This window comes from Homarus americanus, unplaced genomic scaffold (genome assembly GCF_018991925.1).
Source record: "Homarus americanus isolate GMGI-L3 unplaced genomic scaffold, GMGI_Hamer_2.0 scaffold27231, whole genome shotgun sequence".
Classification (NCBI taxonomy): Eukaryota; Metazoa; Arthropoda; class Malacostraca; order Decapoda; family Nephropidae; genus Homarus; species Homarus americanus.
Genome location: NW_024718545.1, coordinates 2,551,997 through 2,573,830, shown reverse-complemented (window position 1 = coordinate 2,573,830; position 21,834 = coordinate 2,551,997). Strand labels below are relative to the sequence as shown.

The following is a 21,834-nucleotide window of genomic DNA, read 5'->3' as shown; positions in this document are numbered from 1 at the left end:
TCTTTTTTATGGAACCGCAAGCAGGAAATGTTAATCCATATGGCAGAGCTTACTGCGGTACAGCTGTCAGTTAAAATCATCCAAAGGCCTCATTTACCCCCACTCCAAACAATTTTTTAGAAGTACATCCTGGTTTAAACCAAGTACGCAACCTCCTGAGATAAGATTCTAAATTCCCCGTATTTCTTATAAGCAGGATCCTGGGCAGGTTACCTAATTTAGCTATAACACTTCCCCACAAGTAAAGCAGTGGCAGTTACAAGTTATTTATTAACAGCTACAATATTTTGTTTCTAATTAAGAAAATTTACTTCCCTTACACTTAAATTATTATTTGTACCACAATGTACATCTGTTAAAATACAGTTAGGCTTTGCTGAGTGTTGTCATACAGAAGATAAATATCTACCATATATTTTAGATGAAGTATTACCTGTATTTATTGATATTTTAACACTGTGAAGAAACACTTGTAAAGCTGAAACAATAAAGATGTCAATTTGTTTCAGTAAAAATTAAAAAAATTTCAAATAAAGATCTGGGTACAAGCACAAAGCCTTGTTGAAAAGTCTCTTAGTATATTTTCAGGTTAAATTTTTTCTGAAACTACTTAAAATTTGCACTATTTTTTGTCTTTACTGTACAAGTGGCTTGTTAAATGATGGCAGTGTTTTTTGTTAAGTCAATACTCTATCATCAGATCACCATGAAATTTAAATAAAAAAGCCCTCATTCTTTACATGTGTGGTCATTTATAACTACAGTACTGTAATAATATTTTTACCATTTTGTTGAGCATTAGTCTTAAAGCAGTACTTAACATTCTTAATCAAACAGCATGAGTGGGAGAGGTATTCTTCAAACATAAGCATCACAGGAAATAGCAAGGCTTTAAAATAACTATTACGCTCCTGGTTGTTTGTCCTCATTCAAACTCTTGGAATATTTCATGAAAAGGTGAAAACATACAAACCTGAGTAGAATACCACACCAATATATTAAATAAGATCATCTTTGTTATGCTAATGTAACAATAAATAATTTTTCATCATCACACTCATTACCTCAGTCTAGACCATCATTATCATCTTCCTTCTTGACCAGTGTTATATTTTGACCCACTTGTATCATAATCAAATCACTATGTAAATATAATTTTCTATTAACGACCATATATATATATTTTTTAACAGTTTCACACCATCAGTCCTATTTCATCAGTACTGTAGTCACAAGCACTGTTGAAACACCTTTCCATCGTGGTTGGTTTTGGTTTACACTTTAATCTAATCAAATATATTCCCATACTATATCTTTCACAAAGTTCTAATGATAGCTTTTCAGTTATCTATATTCCCTAATTTTACCAATGTTACCTATAATTTGTGATGGTTAATGTGACCTGAATTTTAATCTATATCTCCAGAGTTTTTCAAGTACTCTTATTACAGCCTACACTTTTAATTGTCAGTAGCCCTCTTACGGCGTTTACTAAGAAGAGAATTGTTAGCATGATCTAAGGTTTTGATCTGCAGTGTATCATAGTCTACACGCATAGTTGCGAGGGAGCGAGTCATCTCATCTTGTACCTCCTGCCATAAGTCCCCTTCTTCACGCAGTATCCTTGAGGTGTGGAGTGGTGTCTGTGGCACTTCTGAGTATTGCTATGTGCAGAGAGACAGAAATTAGTAAGTGTACACTAACAAATCAGACAAATCATGAAAGAAATATAATCCAGGTGTTAATGAGTTAGACACAGGAGACATGAAAGGTAAAGATGCAGACAATGAATTAAAACCCTGAGTCCTAGAGCCATCAACAGAATAACTTAACTCCCTATGACCTGACACCAATCAATATCTGAAGAGTTATTATTGTATCTTTTAAGGTTCTGTGTAGAAAGTTTTCTTTAAATGCCCAGAGTAGAACTGAAGTTATTATTAATTCAAGGCTGTATCTACAGGTGAATACCACAATTATCCTCCTAAACTTTTAGATAAGGAGGTATAAAGTCATAAACAATCATTTCAAGAATAATACTGTAAACATGATTTAGAAGCAATACTTGCAAAAAGAAAAAGGCACAACTGAATAGCAGAATGTAGCATCCTTCTTCAGATCAAGTAATAATTTAATACAAGTTTAAACACAATTGTTAAAATTAATAAAGACAAATGGTCAATTTATCATCATCGTTTTATGACCATTTTCCAAGCTTGTATGGGTTATATTGACATCATATGTCAAACTAACAGTATAAAAACTCACCACAATCCACTTGTTCTTCATAACATCAAATATTGTAAGACGTTCCTCTGGATCGGTGCGTAGCATTCCCTTAATCAAGTCTTTGGCATCTTGGCTTACATTGGCCCACTCTGGATTGGGAAAAGTGTATTGGCCCGTGCGAATCCTCTTTTTCATTCCCGGGGATATTGCATGGCCATGATTACTGTAGAATGGTGGGAAGCCACAAAGCCTAAAAAAAGATAGGGTAAAGTAGCTTTATTAATTTGGGAAAAAATGGCTTATAAAGAAAAAGCATCATAATATACAAAAGAATATCACATAAAACAAATATTTTTTAAAACAATTACTCATACATTACATTAAACCTTAATAAATGTATGAGATTTTCTGCTCCCACACAAAACATCACATCTTTGCAAGTGTAAGGGGAAAGGCAGCTTCATCTGCAACACATCTGTGTGATTATGTTATGTGACAGTTGTACAGAAAACATAAGTGGAAACCATGACAAAGATGTACCGATTTCAGTAGTCCTTATCATCATCATTTTACAGCCATAGAAAATGAGGTATTTCTTTAAAGTTTGTTTGAAACTGTATAATCATTAAAGTATTTTACTCAAAGTATACAAATTTCACAAACTACAATTCCTAAATTTATGAATGCCGGTGTAAATGAACTAATATTATTCACTATTACAACATCTACACAGCTATGTATATGAGAGAAATAGAGAAGAGCATCAGATATTAGGGAGTCTGTTATGAAACCCATACTGTACTGTATAACCTTACTAGGGAGACCATCGGGTACTGTAAGCTAATTGAACTTTCTATGAATTATCTGAAGATTAGACACCCCAGCTTATTTTATCTAATGTTTAAACACCACACCATAAATTTTACCCCCCCAGGCAGTATTAGGGCCCGCTCACACTGAGGCCGTAATGGACATATTCTGATGCAAATTGTCAGAACAAGTGAGTCAAGTTAACAACACATATGAGGCATATAGAGCACAAAGAATGAACTCGCCATTTCCCGATTTTCCATTATCTGTGGATTTCCCAGGAATAAGATAGAGACTACCAGATTGTGAGAGCTTCCAAGATAAAAGCAACCTTGAAATAAGTTTGGTGAGAGGTGGAAGTTGCATATTTTGACGTGTGATGCCGCCACACCCATTTTAAGGATGCCTTTATCTTGGAAGCTCTCACCATCTGGTAGTCTCTATCGTATCCTTGTAGAATTCACAGAAAATAGAAAACCGGGAAAGTGGCGAGTTCGCCTTTTGTGCATTACGTGTATACTCCTCATATCTCACACTATGTTCAAATTACATCTACAGGAAACCCCGCATAACTCGCATAACTCGGCATTTGATAATTCAGAATTTTAATAACTTAGGACAGCTACATTCTCGGAATTTGTTTCAATGTAATTCGCAAAAACCTTGTTATATAAAATAATCTAAAAAATCTCGGAATAGGTCCCTCGGTTAACATTACGACAAACACGTTTTGTTGTGCGCATCAGCTGATCAGCTAGTCCGCCAATAAAGTAATCGGTTCTATGTTTACATTCGTTTCAGCGGAGTAAATATCAAGAAGGTTGTGCTCTTTTAATATTTTTGCATTTTTTATATTAAAATTATTAGTCATTTGAAAATTTAGTTAACATATTGATAATACAGTACCTGTATATGCAGTACAGGGAACTAGTTTTTTGTGCGGCCATCAGCCGCTCGACTCACCCGCCAAAGCGTCTCTGTTTAACTTTGTTTACAGTGGAGGAAACATCGTGTTTGTTGGTCTCTTGAATACAGAGTATTTTTATGTTTTTACATTAAAATTATTGGTCATTCTGAAATTTAGTTAACATAATGATAATATATAGCGCAGTGCAGTATTGATTTAAATAAAATAATCTTTAATTACAGCTAGTGAACTTAAATTTTTGGGGGCAAAATTACTGCATCAAGCATGGGTGAGAAAGATGATTCCCCCTCAGTGATCCTCTCCAAAAAGGAGAAAGGATTTTCATGTTAGAGAATCTGTCAGTCCAGAGGTTCATGACATATTATGGAAGGTGACTCGCCTTCCAAGAAGCATTAAAATGCTTCTCTTTTCCCTTCTCCTCCATCCCCACTTCCTTCTCTTCTCCCTTCTCCTCCACCCCCACTTGTAATTCCCATCATCATCATCAACCAGGAACCTTCTACATACACACCTCAAAGTAAGTGTACTTTACTGCAGTTTGTTTATACTTTGTATGTACTTTTCTGTGAGTAGGAACCAATTACCCAATATCCCATTGAAATAATAGATTCGGTTAACGAACGACTCTGTGGAACGAATTGTGTTCGTTAACCGAGGGACCACTGTACTGTAAACTTATCCCCCCTGTATTTGCGAACCTCATATTTACAAATTCACTTAATCACAAAAAAATTATTAGTGATCCTTTATTCAAGATTTGTGATCGCAATTCAACTATCTGAATTGGCACATGTTCATCTCCCACACACACACTCCGTGGTTAGTCAGCTCTCTTGTGTGTGCTGCACTGTCCTCCCCCTCTCACTCAACCCAGTACATGGATGCGGGTAAAGGAGGCACCCTAATATTTTTGGTTTGAGGTGCTATACATTGCACTATAGAGTATCTAGGGTACCAGAATTAATATTCAGCACCCCCTGGTAAAAAAAAATTTCTGCAGTACTGACCCAGTACTGTAACAATCAACAGCCTCCCCAATTCATGTCTGACCATTCTATGGAGAACGCCTCCACTTTTATGATAAATCTAATGTCGTAGACATTATTTAGTCAACAGTGCATTAAATTTTATCCAACTATCTGAATCTTCCAGGTATCTGAACTTTGTCCCCTTTGGTCCTATTCAATAAAAATTCTAATTTAGTCCAACAATCTGAATGCAACTGAAGTCATTCACTCGTGTCTGCCACCAGTAGAGCTATAACTGCTTTGTTTAAAAAAATGCTCTGATAAACAATAAAAACAATAAAACTGATACATAGCAAATCAAAAAATACAATAACACATATTTTATGCACAAAATATAGTTCCTTCCATACTCACACCACCTAAGAGAGGCCACACAGTTCAGCCAGGCAGTACACCCAACCACCCACACACCTATGCGTGTGTGTGTTGGCGTTCCATTTATTAACATTAAATAGCATTACTTAAAACATGCATATTCATTTTTTTTACATTAATTTTACTACAGCTACAACCAGGTTCTTATTTTCTTGAGTTTCTGATGTAGAACCATTGACACTGGTGCTATAAACATTAACGAAAACAATGCCGTCTCATCACCTCTAGTATGTTTTAATATTCTACGTATTATTAATGAATTGTATTGTTCATTTTGCATATATATACATTAATTCAAGCAAATACATATTCAGTAATAAACAATAATGAATCTTTTGTACAGATTCTTAATAAGATAAATGACCCGGTTTCCTTGAGGGCGCACGTCTATGTTGGCGTTCCACTTTCTGTCTCACCTTTTTCTTTAACATCAGTGGTTACTTTTACTGTACATTAAATAACATTAATTAAAACATACATAATTTTTTTCATTAATTTTACTACAGCAACAACCAGGATCTTATTTTCTTCAGTTTAAGATGGATAATTGACATTAGGGTATAAACACTTAACAACAATGGCATCCCATCTTCTCTTGTGTGACCTTATTATTATTGATTTATATTGTATAAGGTGCATTCATAAACATTATTTAAAGAATATAGTTTTGATTTTTCATTAATGTTATTGTTTGGGGGGAAAGAGGGTAAAAAGTCACACAAAAGTTATGAAAAGGTCACACTTGGGAACGCATATCATTATTATTGTTTTTTTAATGGTAATTAGTGATTCACGATACCATGATTCACCTTACACTGCAAAATTGGAGGACACATTACAGTCGTTATTCGAGGCTTTACTGTAGTATACATAAATGCCACACTGTTTACTGTTTACATCGTGTACCCCCTCCATCACATACCATGCCTCTGTCACCTAATATGATGCTTCATTCTTCACCTGCAGTGCTGGTGTTACTTTTTAAAAATTAGTAATTACATGAACATGTACATTGGCAGATGTTTTATTGTTGTTTTATTGGAGGGGGGGGGGGAGGTGAAGGGAATGCCTTAATAATTCAGAATTTGGGATAATTTGGTAAGATCAGAGCCCCATAGGTGGCGAGTTATCAGGGATTTACTGTATATAATTCCAATCTTTCAAATTTTATCCTAAAGTGAAAACAGTTTTCTTCTCCCTAGAAAGACAGTGAGCCATGATACAGGTATTAGCTAAGCTGAGGAAATCATAATATCCACCACAGCGTCACATATCGTTTGTCTCTGGAGATCTTGCATCAGAAAAGTCTGGTTCCAGCCTTGGTGCGAGCAGGCCCTTAGAGTGTTTAATCATCAGGCAAAATCAATTGGGTTGACTAATCTTACAATGATCCCCTTTTCTTCCCCCTCTCCTTCTTGCTTTACTCTGTTGTAATAGGGTGTAAAAATACTCACAAAATGTACATAATAACACCCAAAGACCAGATGTCACAGCTCTTGTCATACTTCTCTGGTCCCAACACCTCAGGGGCTGAAATAAAAAATCCTGTGAGTTGAAACATAAACAAGCTTGTGAATTATACAGAAATAAGCCTGCAAGTTGTTACATGGACAAGCCGATACACCCCCTCCCCTTCCCTTCCCAAAAACAACAAAAAAACAGTAAATCAAACAAAAAGAAACACATGACTTAATTCATACATTAGCATTAGTGTTCAATAATTAGGTGAAATACATGAGGGTTCCCAATCTTCATGAGATCCCAAATTTGGTAAAAAAGAAGGACAAACAGAAAGGAAACCTAGAATTTTTGGACACTGTCACATTATCAATCTCATCCACAGTTATTTGCTGTTTAACATATTTGACTTGATGTAATTTTTTAATTTTCAAATACTTGTACTCGAAAAAAAAAAAAAAAAGACTGGTAAGTCCAGTGATCAAGGCTAAATTATCCACAACTCAATAGGTAGATACACAAGTACAGATAAACAAATAAAGATATTGAAGGTGATAAGCTACCAATAGATAAGGCTCAAGACTCACCAACGTAGTATGGAGTGTAACATGGTGTCTGCAGGGATTCTTTAGAAAACGTTTCTTTGGCAAACCCAAAATCAGTCAATTTCAGCAATGCATCATCACCTGAAGGGTAGAAATACCTGTCATAATCTGTATTTATTAGAGGTTAAAACACAGCACAAAGAAAACAACCAAATGTTTTAAACAGGAACCTTTCGATTTACATGATAATTATGTTCTCGAAAATGGTTGTGTAATTAAAAAAACATGTAAATTAAACAATGTAAATACAGTAGTGGAGATAAGGGGGTTTTGTTATTAATAAAACAATGCCCAATATTATACCAGTCAAAAACTAAAGTACTGTATACATGTACCAGGAAATATAAAATACTCCGGGCCCTTGCTTGTATCACAAGCATGCTGACGGGAACATTTTCATGAGTTTGGTATTCGATCCATGTGCTCAACATTCATTCCATTCTCTCCATAATCAAACTTTGGGAATACGAAGTCTTGGATGCACTGATTAATGTTCCACTCTTTGCACTTTCCTCGACCTTCTCTGCATTATCAAGAATAGTCCGTAAAGTAGATTCACTAAGTTCAAGGGCACGCTTAATATCAAATGTTTGTTCATATCTCTCATAATGTTTGAGCACATCCACCCTAACCTCAATGGTGGTGGCTTTATGCTTCTTAACACCAGTGATACCAGAGGAATTTAAAGGATGCTTTAGTGGCATGATGCATGAGGCAAACATGTGCAGTATACTGTACAGTACAAAATACTGTAGCCCTCCGTGACTATAAACTGTATCCACGTACTGAGAACTGCAAGGTGGGAAGCTGCATGCCTACGCCACGCATACTTCTAGTATACAACAATGGCAACACGACACCACCACGCTGCCAGCCCTATGATGATGTTTGTCAAAGGTCGCATTACTCCAAGCTTAAGCATATGTAAATTATAAAAGAAGTAAATAAACCATGTGTGTTATTAAAAAAATTATGTAAATCGAATATGTGTAAATCAAGAGGTACCTGTAGTATGGGCAAAGTGAACTATACTTTAGAATTTCTTCCCCTATAATTTAAATGGAAAAATAGGTTTACACCAGTCACGCATTATCATAATATCAAATGTTCATGATTTTCCATCGACTTAACGCTATTTCCCATGAAGAGATATCTTTTAAGTTTGGCAATAAGTTTGGTTGATAAGGGTGATAATTAGATTGATTCATAATGGTGGCACTAAGATTAATTCACAAGGACCTATCTTAGTACAGCACCGCCATTATGAAATTGTCTTATTGCCAGCCTTATGGACCAATCTTAAGCATGGTAATTTTATTCTTAAAATTAAAACAAAATTATAAATGAAACTAACAATTAATTACTTCAATTCAATATTTGTATCAATTAAATGAATTGTTTACATACAGTACTGTAATCACACTGTCCACTGATTTGTTTCTTGTCTTACTTATTGGTCATTTTATGTTTTCATAACTTTCAATGACTATATTAGTAAAACTCCATAAGTTTCCAGACCTGCAATTTGTAAAATTAATTTCTAAAATTTCCAAGTGTGTGTGAGCAAATGTAAATGGGTCCCAGACACACAACTATCCATTAAGTACAATGTGGATACAGCACATGCACTGAACTGTAAAGTTAGGTACCCATTTATGCTAAGGGAGTGCCCCAGTAGCCCATAGGGTAGGAGGCATGTGCTGTTTCCACTCAGCTGCTGCACTCCACAAGTGTGTATGAACTATTTATTTAGTTTCCAAGACCATCCCACAGACCATGTTCAGTTATCATTGTTGGTGTAGAGACATGCCTTTCTCACTAAAATGCACAATACAATGTGTGTGATATAAATTTTTAATACCGTACAAGACAAATGTGTGCAGAACCTGTTAGGAGAGGGGGTTTTCAGCACCCCCATTATAATATATGGCACTGTACTGTACTACAAAGTTATATTCTTGGACTAATGAGCAGCAGATCAAATTCAAGTAAGAGTAAACAAGAAAAAAGTTCCCTCAAATAACAAATTATACCAAGATGATGGACTCAGTGAGCTACTTATTTTATCTTTGTACTATTCAAAAGACATTAGGCCTGTACAGTACACTTACTTTACTAAAAAAAAAAAAGTAGCTACTGCAATATCAAGTAGACTTTGTTTACAGTTCAACCAACATACAGTACTAGTATTAGGCCATAGAGTGCCTACCCAATCTGGTATAAAGGAGATTTTCTGGTTTCAGATCTCTGTGAGCTATATTAAGAAGATGAAGATGTTGTACTGCCACACAAATTTCCCTCATGATGCAGGCCGCCTCACGTTCAGTAAATGCACCATCAGCTCGATCTTGAATACGCTGAAATAATTCTCCGCCCTCCATACTGAAAAAAAAAATTATTCAGTTCTGATCAATATATATGTAGATACAGTACTATATATTTTCATGCACTTTGACTGTTTCCTTGTATGTATCAATCCAGTTTCATTGTTTCAAACATTACAACTTATTCCACATAAAATGAGTCTCAAAATTACTGAATACAGTACTTTAATATTCAATATCCTTAGAGTAACAAGTTCTTTGCATTTGTCAAAAATCTGAAAAAAGTTCCCATAATATACAGTAATATCTCCCTTAGCTGGAATCCCTCATACCCGGAACTCTCCGATAGCCGGAATAGAAATTTTCTCGGAAACCCAAAGCTGGAATTTTCTGGAAAATTCTGGGGATGAGGGATATTTTTCTGGGTTTTAGAGATGAAAATCAGGTGCATTTTCTGGAAACTCCGAGAAAACTTTTCTGTTACTCGGAAAATTCCTGGGATGAGGGATATTTTTCCGGGTTCGAGAGATGATGTAATGGGCAATTTCTGGAACTTCCGAGAAAATTTTTCCGTTATCCGGAAAATTCTGGGGATGAGAGATTTTTTCCGGCTTTGAGGAGAGTCGTCTCGTTACCCGAAAAACTCTCATTCCTGAAAGTGCTTTGCACCAATTGTTCCGGCTAACGGGGATATCACTGTACTCGTATACTGGTACGTACTGTACTTTATCACAGCCAAATTTTTCAGCAAAAAAGTTTTCGCTATTTTGAATTTATCTTCTAAACCTCCACATAAAAAAAAAAGACAATGACAGGACTTCATGAAATATATCTGCCAACATAACCCTAATTGTAATATAGAAAATATAACAACGGATATAAACTGAAAAGAATAAATAAATACTGCAGTCTATAATCTTAAATGAATTTATAAAGAAATTGATTAAATATGGTCATTCTTTTCATGCCTTGCAGAAGTTTACAGTTTATATACAACATGTACTCTCAATATTTTTATCAAAGAAAATAGGAGAATAACAGTACCCTTACAAACATGATAACTACAGACCAAATCTTTCAAGAAATATTAAAAATAAATTAAAAATACAGTAATCATCCTAAAAAGACAAGTTGAACTAAAAGGGAATGTAAAACTACTACTGCCGTGATAATATTCCCACAATACTTTTTTACACAAATTCATGAAAGTGAGAAATGAAAACCAAATGAATATCTTCAGTCTATGAGCAACAAGTCTGCCAGATTTCAGAAAAAAAGATTTCTAACAAATAAAGGAGGGGATTACACAAACCCTAATATGTAACAGAGGGGCAGAACAGTACAGCCCTGAAAATGCTCACTGGCAAGGACATAAATACATGACAATTCAGCATGGTTCATAATCTTATAATAATAATAATGGTTGCCTGGAATGCCCTTCATATTTGAGGCTGGCTGGCACAAAGGCCGCTTAGGCATAAATTTGTTTACGGCATAAAAACTGTCACCATCACAACAACCACACCATTAGTTAATAAGCTGTATGACCTAGTGTCAAGAAATTACCCAAAAGAACCAGACAATTTGCCAACTCTACTGGCTAGCCTTTACCCCAGAACACAATCCATCAATCAATTAACATCTAGGTTCCTAACTGCCACTGGGCAAGTAAAAGTAAATGAAGGAAAGAAACTTGCTCTTACCATAGTTTCAGTCTGAATAGGGATCGAACCCAGGGCCATTCACCAAATGGGCAAGTATGCTAACCACTATATCACAGGTCAAAATCAAATACACACACCCTATGAGCACCTACCATTCCATGACAACTAATAAGCACTTCTGGTTGTTGTAAACATTCTCATACACGTCAATTATTGCTACAACATGTGGGCAAGCTGATCCCCTACAGTGCAGATCCACCTCTCGTCTAGACTTTGGGCTGTCACGCAGTACCTGTAGAATTAACAGTGGAAAAACAATGGGCATTATGACACTCTTCGTTAAATGAGACAATTATCCTGAAATCTATCTTATGGCTGAGTGCAAAACTAGAGCAACTTGAGTGCCTACCGCCCTTTCAATGGAAGGCATGAAAGTCAAATGAAATTAAAAGCTCTGATGCCCACTGCTTCAAAAGATCCCTTTCAGAAATTTGTTGTGACAGGGAGGTATAACTAATCCTTAATTAGTCCCTGACAGTCAGATGCGTAAGGGTTAACAACATAGGTCTCTGGGCTAAAAATCAAAATTTTCCCAGTTCCCGACTCACCCATAAAATGGTATTTCAAGATCAATCCCTTTTTTTTTACTTGTTTAAGGGTACCATAAAGCATTTTAGTTTTCTTAGTCACACATCTTTTAAAGCTATAGCTACAGCAGGCTTATGAAGGATATGAGGTATGGGGGCAGGATGTAAGACTATAAATACTAAACTGGTGGGAAAGATCCACTACTTTCATATACAGTACAGCACTTTACATAAATCAGTGACTGCAAAATTTTCCTCTCCATTAAAAGATTTTCCAGGAGAAGTCTACATTACTCCAAGTTCCCTTAACACAAATGAGATAGTGATTTACAATATGAACCAGTATGTACACTTTGGCAGATAGTAAGACAAATCCCTTTCATTATGGCATAAATCAAATCCTTTGATGAATAAATCTGAGGGAATATCTTTAAGAAAAATTAGCATGATGTTCAGTACAGGAGCTCCTCTACTTACCAATGAGTTATATTCCTGAAGCTTGTTCTTAAGTCCAGCTTTACTCATGTAGATACCAACATATTGTATAAAAATTTAAATAAAGGATGTACAGTACTGTACAGCTATGCCCCACAGGACAGCCTTAATATCAGGCATACTCTTCTCCCCATAAGCAAGGTATGTTCTATCAGGCATTTTTCTTCCAATATAATCCAGTCAACCACATTAAACACCTGCTCTGGCAGGTAACCCACCTCAATGATATTGTTCATATCTCTGAAAGTTTGTACTTCATAAGTCAAATGTTCATCAGTAGAGGAGGACCTGTATTGTTTTTCTTAATAAATTTCTTTATAAATTTTTGTCTGCTTTTCACAAAGAGTGCCGTGACACATAAGTCCAAAACATCCTGTCTGGAAAAGTGTGAATGAACTTAGCACAACACACACACACACACACACACACACACACACACACACACACACACACACACACACACACACACACACACACACACACACACACACACACACACACACACACACACACACACACACACACACACACACACACACACACACACACACACACACACACACACACACACACACACACACACACACACACACACACACACACACACACACACACACACACACACACACACACACACACACACACACACACACACACACACACACACACACACACACACACACACACACACACACACACACACACACACACACACACACACACACACACACACACACACACACACACACACACACACACACACACACACACACACACACACACACACACACACACACACACACACACACACACACACACACACACACACACACACACACACACACACACACACACACACACACACACACACACACACACACACACACACACACACACACACACACACACACACACACACACACACACACACACACACACACACACACACACACACACACACACACACACACACACACACACACACACACACACACACACACACACACACACACACACACACACACACACACACACACACACACACACACACACACACACACACACACACACACACACACACACACACACACACACACACACACACACACACACACACACACACACACACACACACACACACACACACACACACACACACACACACACACACACACACACACACACACACACACACACACACACACACACACACACACACACACACACACACACACACACACACACACACACACACACACACACACACACACACACACACACACACACACACACACACACACACACACACACACACACACACACACACACACACACACACACACACACACACACACACACACACACACACACACACACACACACACACACACACACACACACACACACACACACACACACACACACACACACACACACACACACACACACACACACACACACACACACACACACACACACACACACACACACACACACACACACACACACACACACACACACACACACACACACACACACACACACACACACACACACACACACACACACACACACACACACACACACACACACACACACACACACACACACACACACACACACACACACACACACACACACACACACACACACACACACACACACACACACACACACACACACACACACACACACACACACACACACACACACACACACACACACACACACACACACACTCCCAGTAAACACTGCTCCACACTGTCACTATGTTGAAATGAACTGTAGTTTGTTTTGATCTCATCTAGTTATTATATGTCTTATTTGTGTCACTTATGTCAACTTGTATATTATTTGTAATTGCAAACTCCATTCCCCCAAACATGTAATTGTATATTTTCAGCCTTCTGGCTGCCAAGCCTTTCAATAAACCGTTAATTATTATTATTATTATTATTACACACACAGATAGTCTATTTACGATATTTTATAATGCGAATTGCCATTTACGCACCGTCCACGATAATTATTATTTACGGTAATGCCATCATATACGCCAAGCGGCGGGCAAGGTGCTGCGCTGACGTCAGACTCGGCAACAATGACGTCGCGGACTGTGATTGGGCCACGTATCCTTACCATCCACGCACTCCTTCCGCCACACGCTGTGATTGGTCTATTTAACCTTGCTCGCCCTGCCACCAGCGCTCATGACCTTGGCCGCGCCAGTCTCACTCGTGCCCAGGAACCAGTTTTGTTTTTTCTTTCTACACAATGGCTACTGCTGGATCCCCACCATCCCTGAGAAACCCTGAACTACCTGGCCCAAGCAGCCCCAAGCCCAAGAAGGTGCAACGCGCCTTAAGCTATGAGGTTAAGTATAAGATCGTAGAGGAGTTAGAAAAAGGCACAAGGCAGGTGGATCAGACCAGACAATATGGAGTGAATGAATCGACGATCTGCACGATCAAGAAGGATGCTGGCAAAATCCATGAACACATGAACATTACCAAGTCTGTAGGTGCCTCGCTGGTGAAATATTGCCACAATAAGGTGCTGCTGAAGACCGAGAGTTGTTTGGTAAGCAACATTATTCGTCAATCAAGAAGAAACATGGCGGTCGACACTCGGGCCCTGCAGGACTACGCCCGAGAACTCTACAAAGCAGTGGCAAGAAAAATGGGAGTTGCAGAGCCCAAGCCCTTCAGTGCTTCCGCTGGGTGGCTGCAAGGTTTTAAACGACGCAACAAGATCACGAATATTGAGATAGTCGGAGAGGGAGCAAGTGCTGACCGGGCTGCCGCCATGAATTTTCCCCCATTTTTACGAAAAATTATGGAGGAAGGACAGTAAACCGACGACCAAGTTTACAATATGGATGAATCAGGGTTGTAATGGAAGAAATTGCCATCCAAGACCTTCGTAGTCAAGTCTGCGAGCAAGTGTCGGGGATGCAAAATGCAGAAGGAGCGCATCACCGTACTGTTCACCACCAATGCCTCCGGCACTGCTAAGCTGAAGTTGTCTGTGATCCACAAAGCCCGCAAGCCGCATGCCTACAAGAATATGGACATGAGCAAGTTAAATGTCCACTGGCTAACCTCAGGGAAGGCATGAATGTTCTCTGGTCTGTCCCTCTCCTGGTTTGACAACTGTCTCGTTCCTGATATCAAGAAATTCTGCGTGGAAAATAATGTGCCATTCAACATTTTGTTGCTCCTCGACAACGCACCAGGACACTTGCCCCTTTTGCTGGATCGTCACCCCAACGTAAAAGTGGTCTTCCTTCCCGCTAACACTACGTCGTCAATCCAGCCCATTGATCAGGAGTTGATTTGCAAAGTGAAGGCTGCTTTCTCCGCCAAGAAGTTTCGGCCCCTGAACGACTTCACCAACACCAAGGATGAACTGCAGAACCTAGAGAGTAGCACCGATAGCGAGGACGAGGAACATGAACAAGATTTGGCGGACCATGAAGTGCGGGTCAAGCTGTTTAACGTGAAGAAGGCTGTTGATTTCTTGGTGGAGGAATGGGGGCAGCTATCTGTGGCAACGATTCGGCATTCATTGGTAGGTACCAGATATCAAAGTAAGTTCTTTCTACTTTACTATATGCCAGGGGAGGGGAGGAGAACCCCTGTTAGAAAGTTAGGTTAGTTAGGTCAGGTTCAGTAAGGTACTGTGCATAGTTGTTTCCAGTTTTGTGATAAGTATCATGCAAATACTATCTCCAGAAATTTTGTTCCATTCCATAAGTTATTTCTACTGTTAACCGTGTTCTTTTCCAAGTTTAATAAGGTTAGTTAAGTTAGGTTGAGTTTATTTATTTTGGTTACAGTCCAACTCGGCCCATTGCCAACTCGGACCACTTAGTTTAACGAACTCGGACTAAAAAGTAAAAGTTTACACATTTTTGCATGAATGATAAAAGTACTATGATCAAAAGCAGCATAGAATATAAGGGGGGGAGGGGATTGATTTGTTAATATTTATCTTTTCATTCTATCTTATTAATACAGTATATTAATGTACATATGTGGAAGAGGTGATCTTTTTTCTATTACAGGTTGTACCTCTCTAGTCCGGCAACCTCGGGACCTGACCGGTGCCGGACCATGGAAATTCACCCTTTTCCTGGATAGATAGTGACTTGTGCTTATGCTTGGAAGCACTAGCACCACTTTCTCTGCTTCATGGTCTCTTTGAAGACATATTGAAGGGATAAATGTCGTACAGTAGCTTCTCAAATTTCGCGAGTTTTTAATTCGACCTTTTTTTGAACACAAAAAAAAACAATTGAAAATTTTGACGGCGGAAACTCGAATTTCGATGGGATTGAACGGTCCACCAACGTTCAGACGACGTGCACAATCGTGTACACAGCGTCATTTCTCTTATGTACAAAAGATTCATTATTCTTTATTGCTGAGTCTTTTTGATTGAATTAATGTTTATGTGTGCAAAATGAGCAATACAATTCATTAATAATACGTAGAATATTAAAACACGAGAAAATGAGACAGCATTGTTTTCGTTGATTAAAAACCAGTGACTGACTGGTTCTACATATAAAACTGAAGAAAATAAGACCCTGGTTGTAGCTGTAGTAAAATTAATATGGTTGTTTTAAGTGATGTTATTTAATGTTAATAAATGGAACAAAAGAAGTAGCTAACGATAATGGTAAAGAAAAAAAAGAAAGATCGCGTATGTAAGTGTGCACACGTGAAAACGTATCGTCATTACTTTAAAATAAGAATATGAAAGCAACACTTCTTTACTGTTCATTTTAATTAATGTTTCTGAATTTGTTTTTATTGAATTAATGTTTGTGTGTGCAAAATGAACAATACAATTTATTAATAATACGTGGAATATTAAAACACACGAGGGGACAAGACGGCTACCGGCATTGTTTATGTTAAAGCTTACAAAACCAGTGACTGATTGGTTCTACATATAAAACTGAAGAAAATAAGACCCTGATTGTAGCTGTAGTAAAATTAATGTAAAAAAAATTAATATGGTGGTTTGAAGTAATGTTATTTAATGTTAATAAATGGAACAATATAAGTAGCTAACCACTAATGGAAAAAAAAAGTGAGACTGCGCATATGTAAGTGCGCACATGTGAAAACATATCGTCATTACTCTACATACGAATATGAAAGCAACACTTATTTACTGCTCATATATATTGAAGGGTTAAATGTTGTACTCTGTATAGACAAGCAGAGAGAGAGAGAGCAGCCGAACTGCCGGATGTAAACAAACCTTAATTTCCCGCGGCTTTGTTGTTGTTTTTTTACGGGGATTAGCCCACCCGGGCATAGGTCACTGACCCACATTGGGGCCTGAGGGGCAAAAATTTAATACTCCTGTAATAATAATAATAATTCAGAAAAAAAAAAAAAGCTGCCTATCTACCTATTGGGCAAACTAAAATCATTCCGGACCACGGGAGTTTCCGGACCACAGAATGCCAGACTAGAGAGGTACAACCTGTATATACAGGTACAGTATACTGTATAATTTTATATTGTATATTTAGTTCACAATTAAGATCACTTTACCTGAAGACCTGACAACGACACCCTCACAAAATATGACGGTTGAGGATGACCTGATCACGAGATCTGAGGTTAACGAGTTCCACAACAATTTAAATAATGAGTTACTGGTACTTAGTGCACAAAGGCAGAACATATCAAACAGAAAACTCGGATCAAATAACAATGACCCCAAATGGATAAATATATTATTATTTAAAGATATCATTGGCCAAAGGAAGGCTATAGGTTGGAGAATAAATCGTGAAGTTTACCTCCGAGATTAAACATGATATTGGAGGCACCGACTATACAGAGATAGAAGTGACTTGTAACGATGTTAGTAAGCAAATAGACAAGCTAAAGTCTAATAAGTCACCAGGTCCCGATGAAATAGTTGCCAGAGTATTAAAGCAATGTAAAGAAGAGCTTAGTATGCCCTTAGCAAAGTTGTTTAACATGTCCTTAAAAACGGGTGTAGTACCAGAATCCTGGAGGATAGCGAATGTGATACCGATTTTCATGAAGGGAGATAGATCACTATCCTCTAACTACTGTCCCATCAGTTTAACATCAATTGTAGGCAAATTGCTGGAAGCAATAATTTCAAATCCTATTAAATCACCTGGAGAAGCACAAGTTACGAATAACTTCAAACCGACTGAACCCTCTGTATTCACTCTTCGTATTTCAGTGAACCAAAAGAGACATAAAACATATCTCAAACTCATTCTTGAACCTCTAGTCAGCTACTTGTTTGACGTGTGCAAGGTGGGACGAGCTGGTTATTTAAGATGGGCCGAGTTGGAGGTACACCTTTATTTTACCTGTCTTAGAAAAGAAGTTGTCTTTGAATTCTTGTGGAAGAAAAGCACAGAAAAGCAAAATGCATTAACTTCAAATCCTGGGTGGATATGACCTATTATCAATACAAGTAACAACTTATTTTGGTAATTACAGAGAACAACACTACTACCAGAAGGAGTTGCTCAATGTCGTTCATTTTATCCACAGGTGTTTTTATCATTACAGTAAGTATTTTAAGAGGCAACAACTTTTTATTTTAATTAAAGTTATTTATTTATTTTTCTCTATCTTAATCATAAATCACCTGTAGTGGACAGGGCATGATAGATGAGGGAAATTGCAGGGTAAAACACGGTGTAAAACTGATCCCATGATACTAAAAGAATGTCTCTACGTGCTTTGTCCATGAGAGACTAATATGAGGACATGACAAGTTATTTGTTTTGATGTTTATATTCTTACAGTACTTTCATCATTGAGTTCTGATATAATACAGTAATCACTCTTATGGAAATTGATGTGTTTGGTATATAATTTGGTGACTAGGCACGCACTACTTTGTCTTTCTAGGCATGATGTGACGGTAGACAGCCAGTCATCTCCAATTGATGCCAGTCGTCAGTGTATGTTTATAAGCCACACGTCAACAAAAAAGTAAAATTACATCATATAATACATTAGTAAGTTCTTTCTGTCTAATATGCCGGGGGGGGTTGGAGGGTTGAGCCATGTTAGGTAAGGAGAGGAAGGTTTCTTTGGTTAGGTTGGTAAGTCTTCTAACAACCTTTCTGCCGCTTGTTTTTCTTATCAACTAAGGTTAGGTTAGGTTAAATTTAGAAATAACCTATTTTTAAGACATTCGCCATAACTACGAAAGTGTCCACTATAAAACACACTGAAATTAAGGCGTTCTTAAATGTTTTCTATGAAAAATCAGCGGCTGTGAAGTCGAAAGTAATTGCCGAAACTATAAATTAACCCATAAAAGACATATAAAATATAGTAGCTAATTTAGGTGCACTAGAAGAAGTAGGAAGATTATTTTCCCACACAAACTATCAAACTGTCTAAATATGGCCAAAACTACATGTGTGGTATAAGCAGAACTCCAGCACTGGGGAGTGGGGAAGCAGCTAAGAAGATTACCTTAAGGGCATACTTCTTCTGGTCCTTCTTGCTGAAGCACTCGACCACCTTGCCGTTGATGCCCAGACCCAACACGTTGTTTGAGATAACATAGTCTTCTATTAAAGGTTTGGACTTGGTGTTGAGGACACACACCCCAGCGCGACTCCTGCTGGCCTCCTCCACCTGATCCACCATCATTGGCTCCTCCATCATGGCCGGACGAGAACCACTATAACTCCTGAGGTTATTCACGTGTCACACAACATGTCAGTGAGGGAAGACAACAACTGGCAGGTAATAACAGCCACTCCACCACAACATCCACTGGCCGGAAGCTACACGGGGAGATCCACCACACTATTCAGGAAGATTAATATGATGCCCTTGACTTTTTTCTCAAGTAGTGGAGCTACATCTAATTATTAAGTGGTATTCTGATATGTTATTAATACTATATTATTAATTTTAACACAGTCTGAGGTTAAAGATAGACCCGTATTTCTAAGATAAACAAAAACATCATTTCCTAATATGGTTGTCATTAATTCTAAACTTAGAAATTAAAGTTCTCCGAGACGATTCAGCTATGATGACTATGCTGCATTAAAATATAAAACTAAAGGAGTTTCAAGTTGAAAGATAAACTTTTATAGATCAACAATTCCTACTAATTTAACTTTTTTCATGAATATCCAACAGGAGGCTTCGTCTTCACATTCACTTCATTGTTCATGAGAGGAATAAAAAACACAATTATAAAAAAAAAAATTTCTAATCCCCCGAAACATTTCTTAGGTCATAAGTTATAGAAAACGACTATACTATAAATAGATAGCATTGTTAACCCCGGATAATACACCTTTAAGTTCTGTTACATACACTATTCACAAATTAGTTTTCTCATTTAGTAGTCTAAAATCTTTATGATCATGGAGAGAATATTATAGATTACACAATATTACATAATTGTGATCCATACACAAAGGCGGACCCCTTTTTTCATCATAAAATTCCAATACATTTTCTTTGATGCAGTATTTTACTCGGGCAATTTTGTATAGTAAAAAGTAATTACTACTGGTCTCAGAATATCTCCTAATATCAATTGCACATGGCTACAAAATGCCCATGACATTGGTAAAAAAAAAATCTGGGTGGCTTACAGCGCCTACCCCCAGCTTTGCTACTATAGGCATGTTCCTCCCCTCTTTTGATATTCCTGGATCCGCCTCTCATACATGCTACCATAATCGTTTGAAAGATTTTTGCATAAATATATATCACAAAGTGCCGAAATTTCTAGCAATGCAGTTGCATTACTTATTATTTGAACCACATTTACAGGGTGATTCAGCAAAGAGTACATTAAATTGGAGGATGAAATCCTTGGTTAATTCTAAACCACAACGTCTCTATGGTAAAATGTCAGATTCTTCATAGTTTCCATGTTACACTACATTTAAGATGTTGTATTAATGAGTGTGAATTTGAAGTGAAATCCCCGTAGGTTTTTGTAATCATTTATTCACAGACCTCTACAGTGTGACCCCTGTGTTACAACCTAAAGGAAATGTTCAAAGTTGCCCCCTTCTGCCTCAATGTAGGCCTGTACACGTCGTACCATTGATTGTGTTGTAGTGGATACCTCCCCTACAAACGCTGTTTGTCCCTGAGTAGCCGACCCCGCGAATTCCCCAGTGTATGCTTCATGGTCTGGGTCAACCAGCGCCGCCATACATCACGGAGATCAACTACTAAGCCACGCCGACCCCCGCTATTTAAGACCTGACCTCGTGGTGACCTCCCTCTTCTTCTAGCTACAGCCGCAGCAAGCTACACCTCCTCCT

At 37.7% G+C, this 21,834-nt stretch overlaps 1 protein-coding gene across 1 annotated transcript; it reads right to left on the bottom strand.

Annotated features, from left to right (window-relative positions):
* Nucleotides 1-253: 253 nt before the first annotated feature.
* Nucleotides 254-20,357, bottom strand: LOC121859725 (MAP kinase-activated protein kinase 2-like). Its single transcript, XM_042356663.1, has 7 exons — nucleotides 20,006-20,357; nucleotides 11,574-11,713; nucleotides 9,643-9,815; nucleotides 7,416-7,514; nucleotides 6,825-6,900; nucleotides 2,269-2,479; nucleotides 254-1,664 (listed from the first exon to the last, which is right to left on the bottom strand). Exons 1-7 carry the CDS (start codon nucleotides 20,198-20,200, stop codon nucleotides 1,461-1,463), a joined length of 1,098 nt encoding a protein of 365 aa, XP_042212597.1. The 5' UTR covers nucleotides 20,201-20,357; the 3' UTR covers nucleotides 254-1,460.
* Between the last annotated feature and the right edge of the window lie 1,477 nt (nucleotides 20,358-21,834).

Bases quoted from the DNA above. Each gene is read 5' to 3' on its own strand.
- LOC121859725 (XM_042356663.1), bottom strand. From the start codon at position 20,200: ATGATGGAGGAGCCAATGATGGTGGATCAGGTGGAGGAGGCCAGCAGG. The intron at 11,714-20,005 runs GTAATCTTCTTA...TTAATTCTACAG, and splicing joins AGAAGAAGTATGCCCTTAAG to GTACTGCGTGACAGCCCAAA. The intron at 9,816-11,573 runs GTAGGTGCTCAT...TTTTTTTTTCAG, and splicing joins TTATTAGTTGTCATGGAATG to TATGGAGGGCGGAGAATTAT.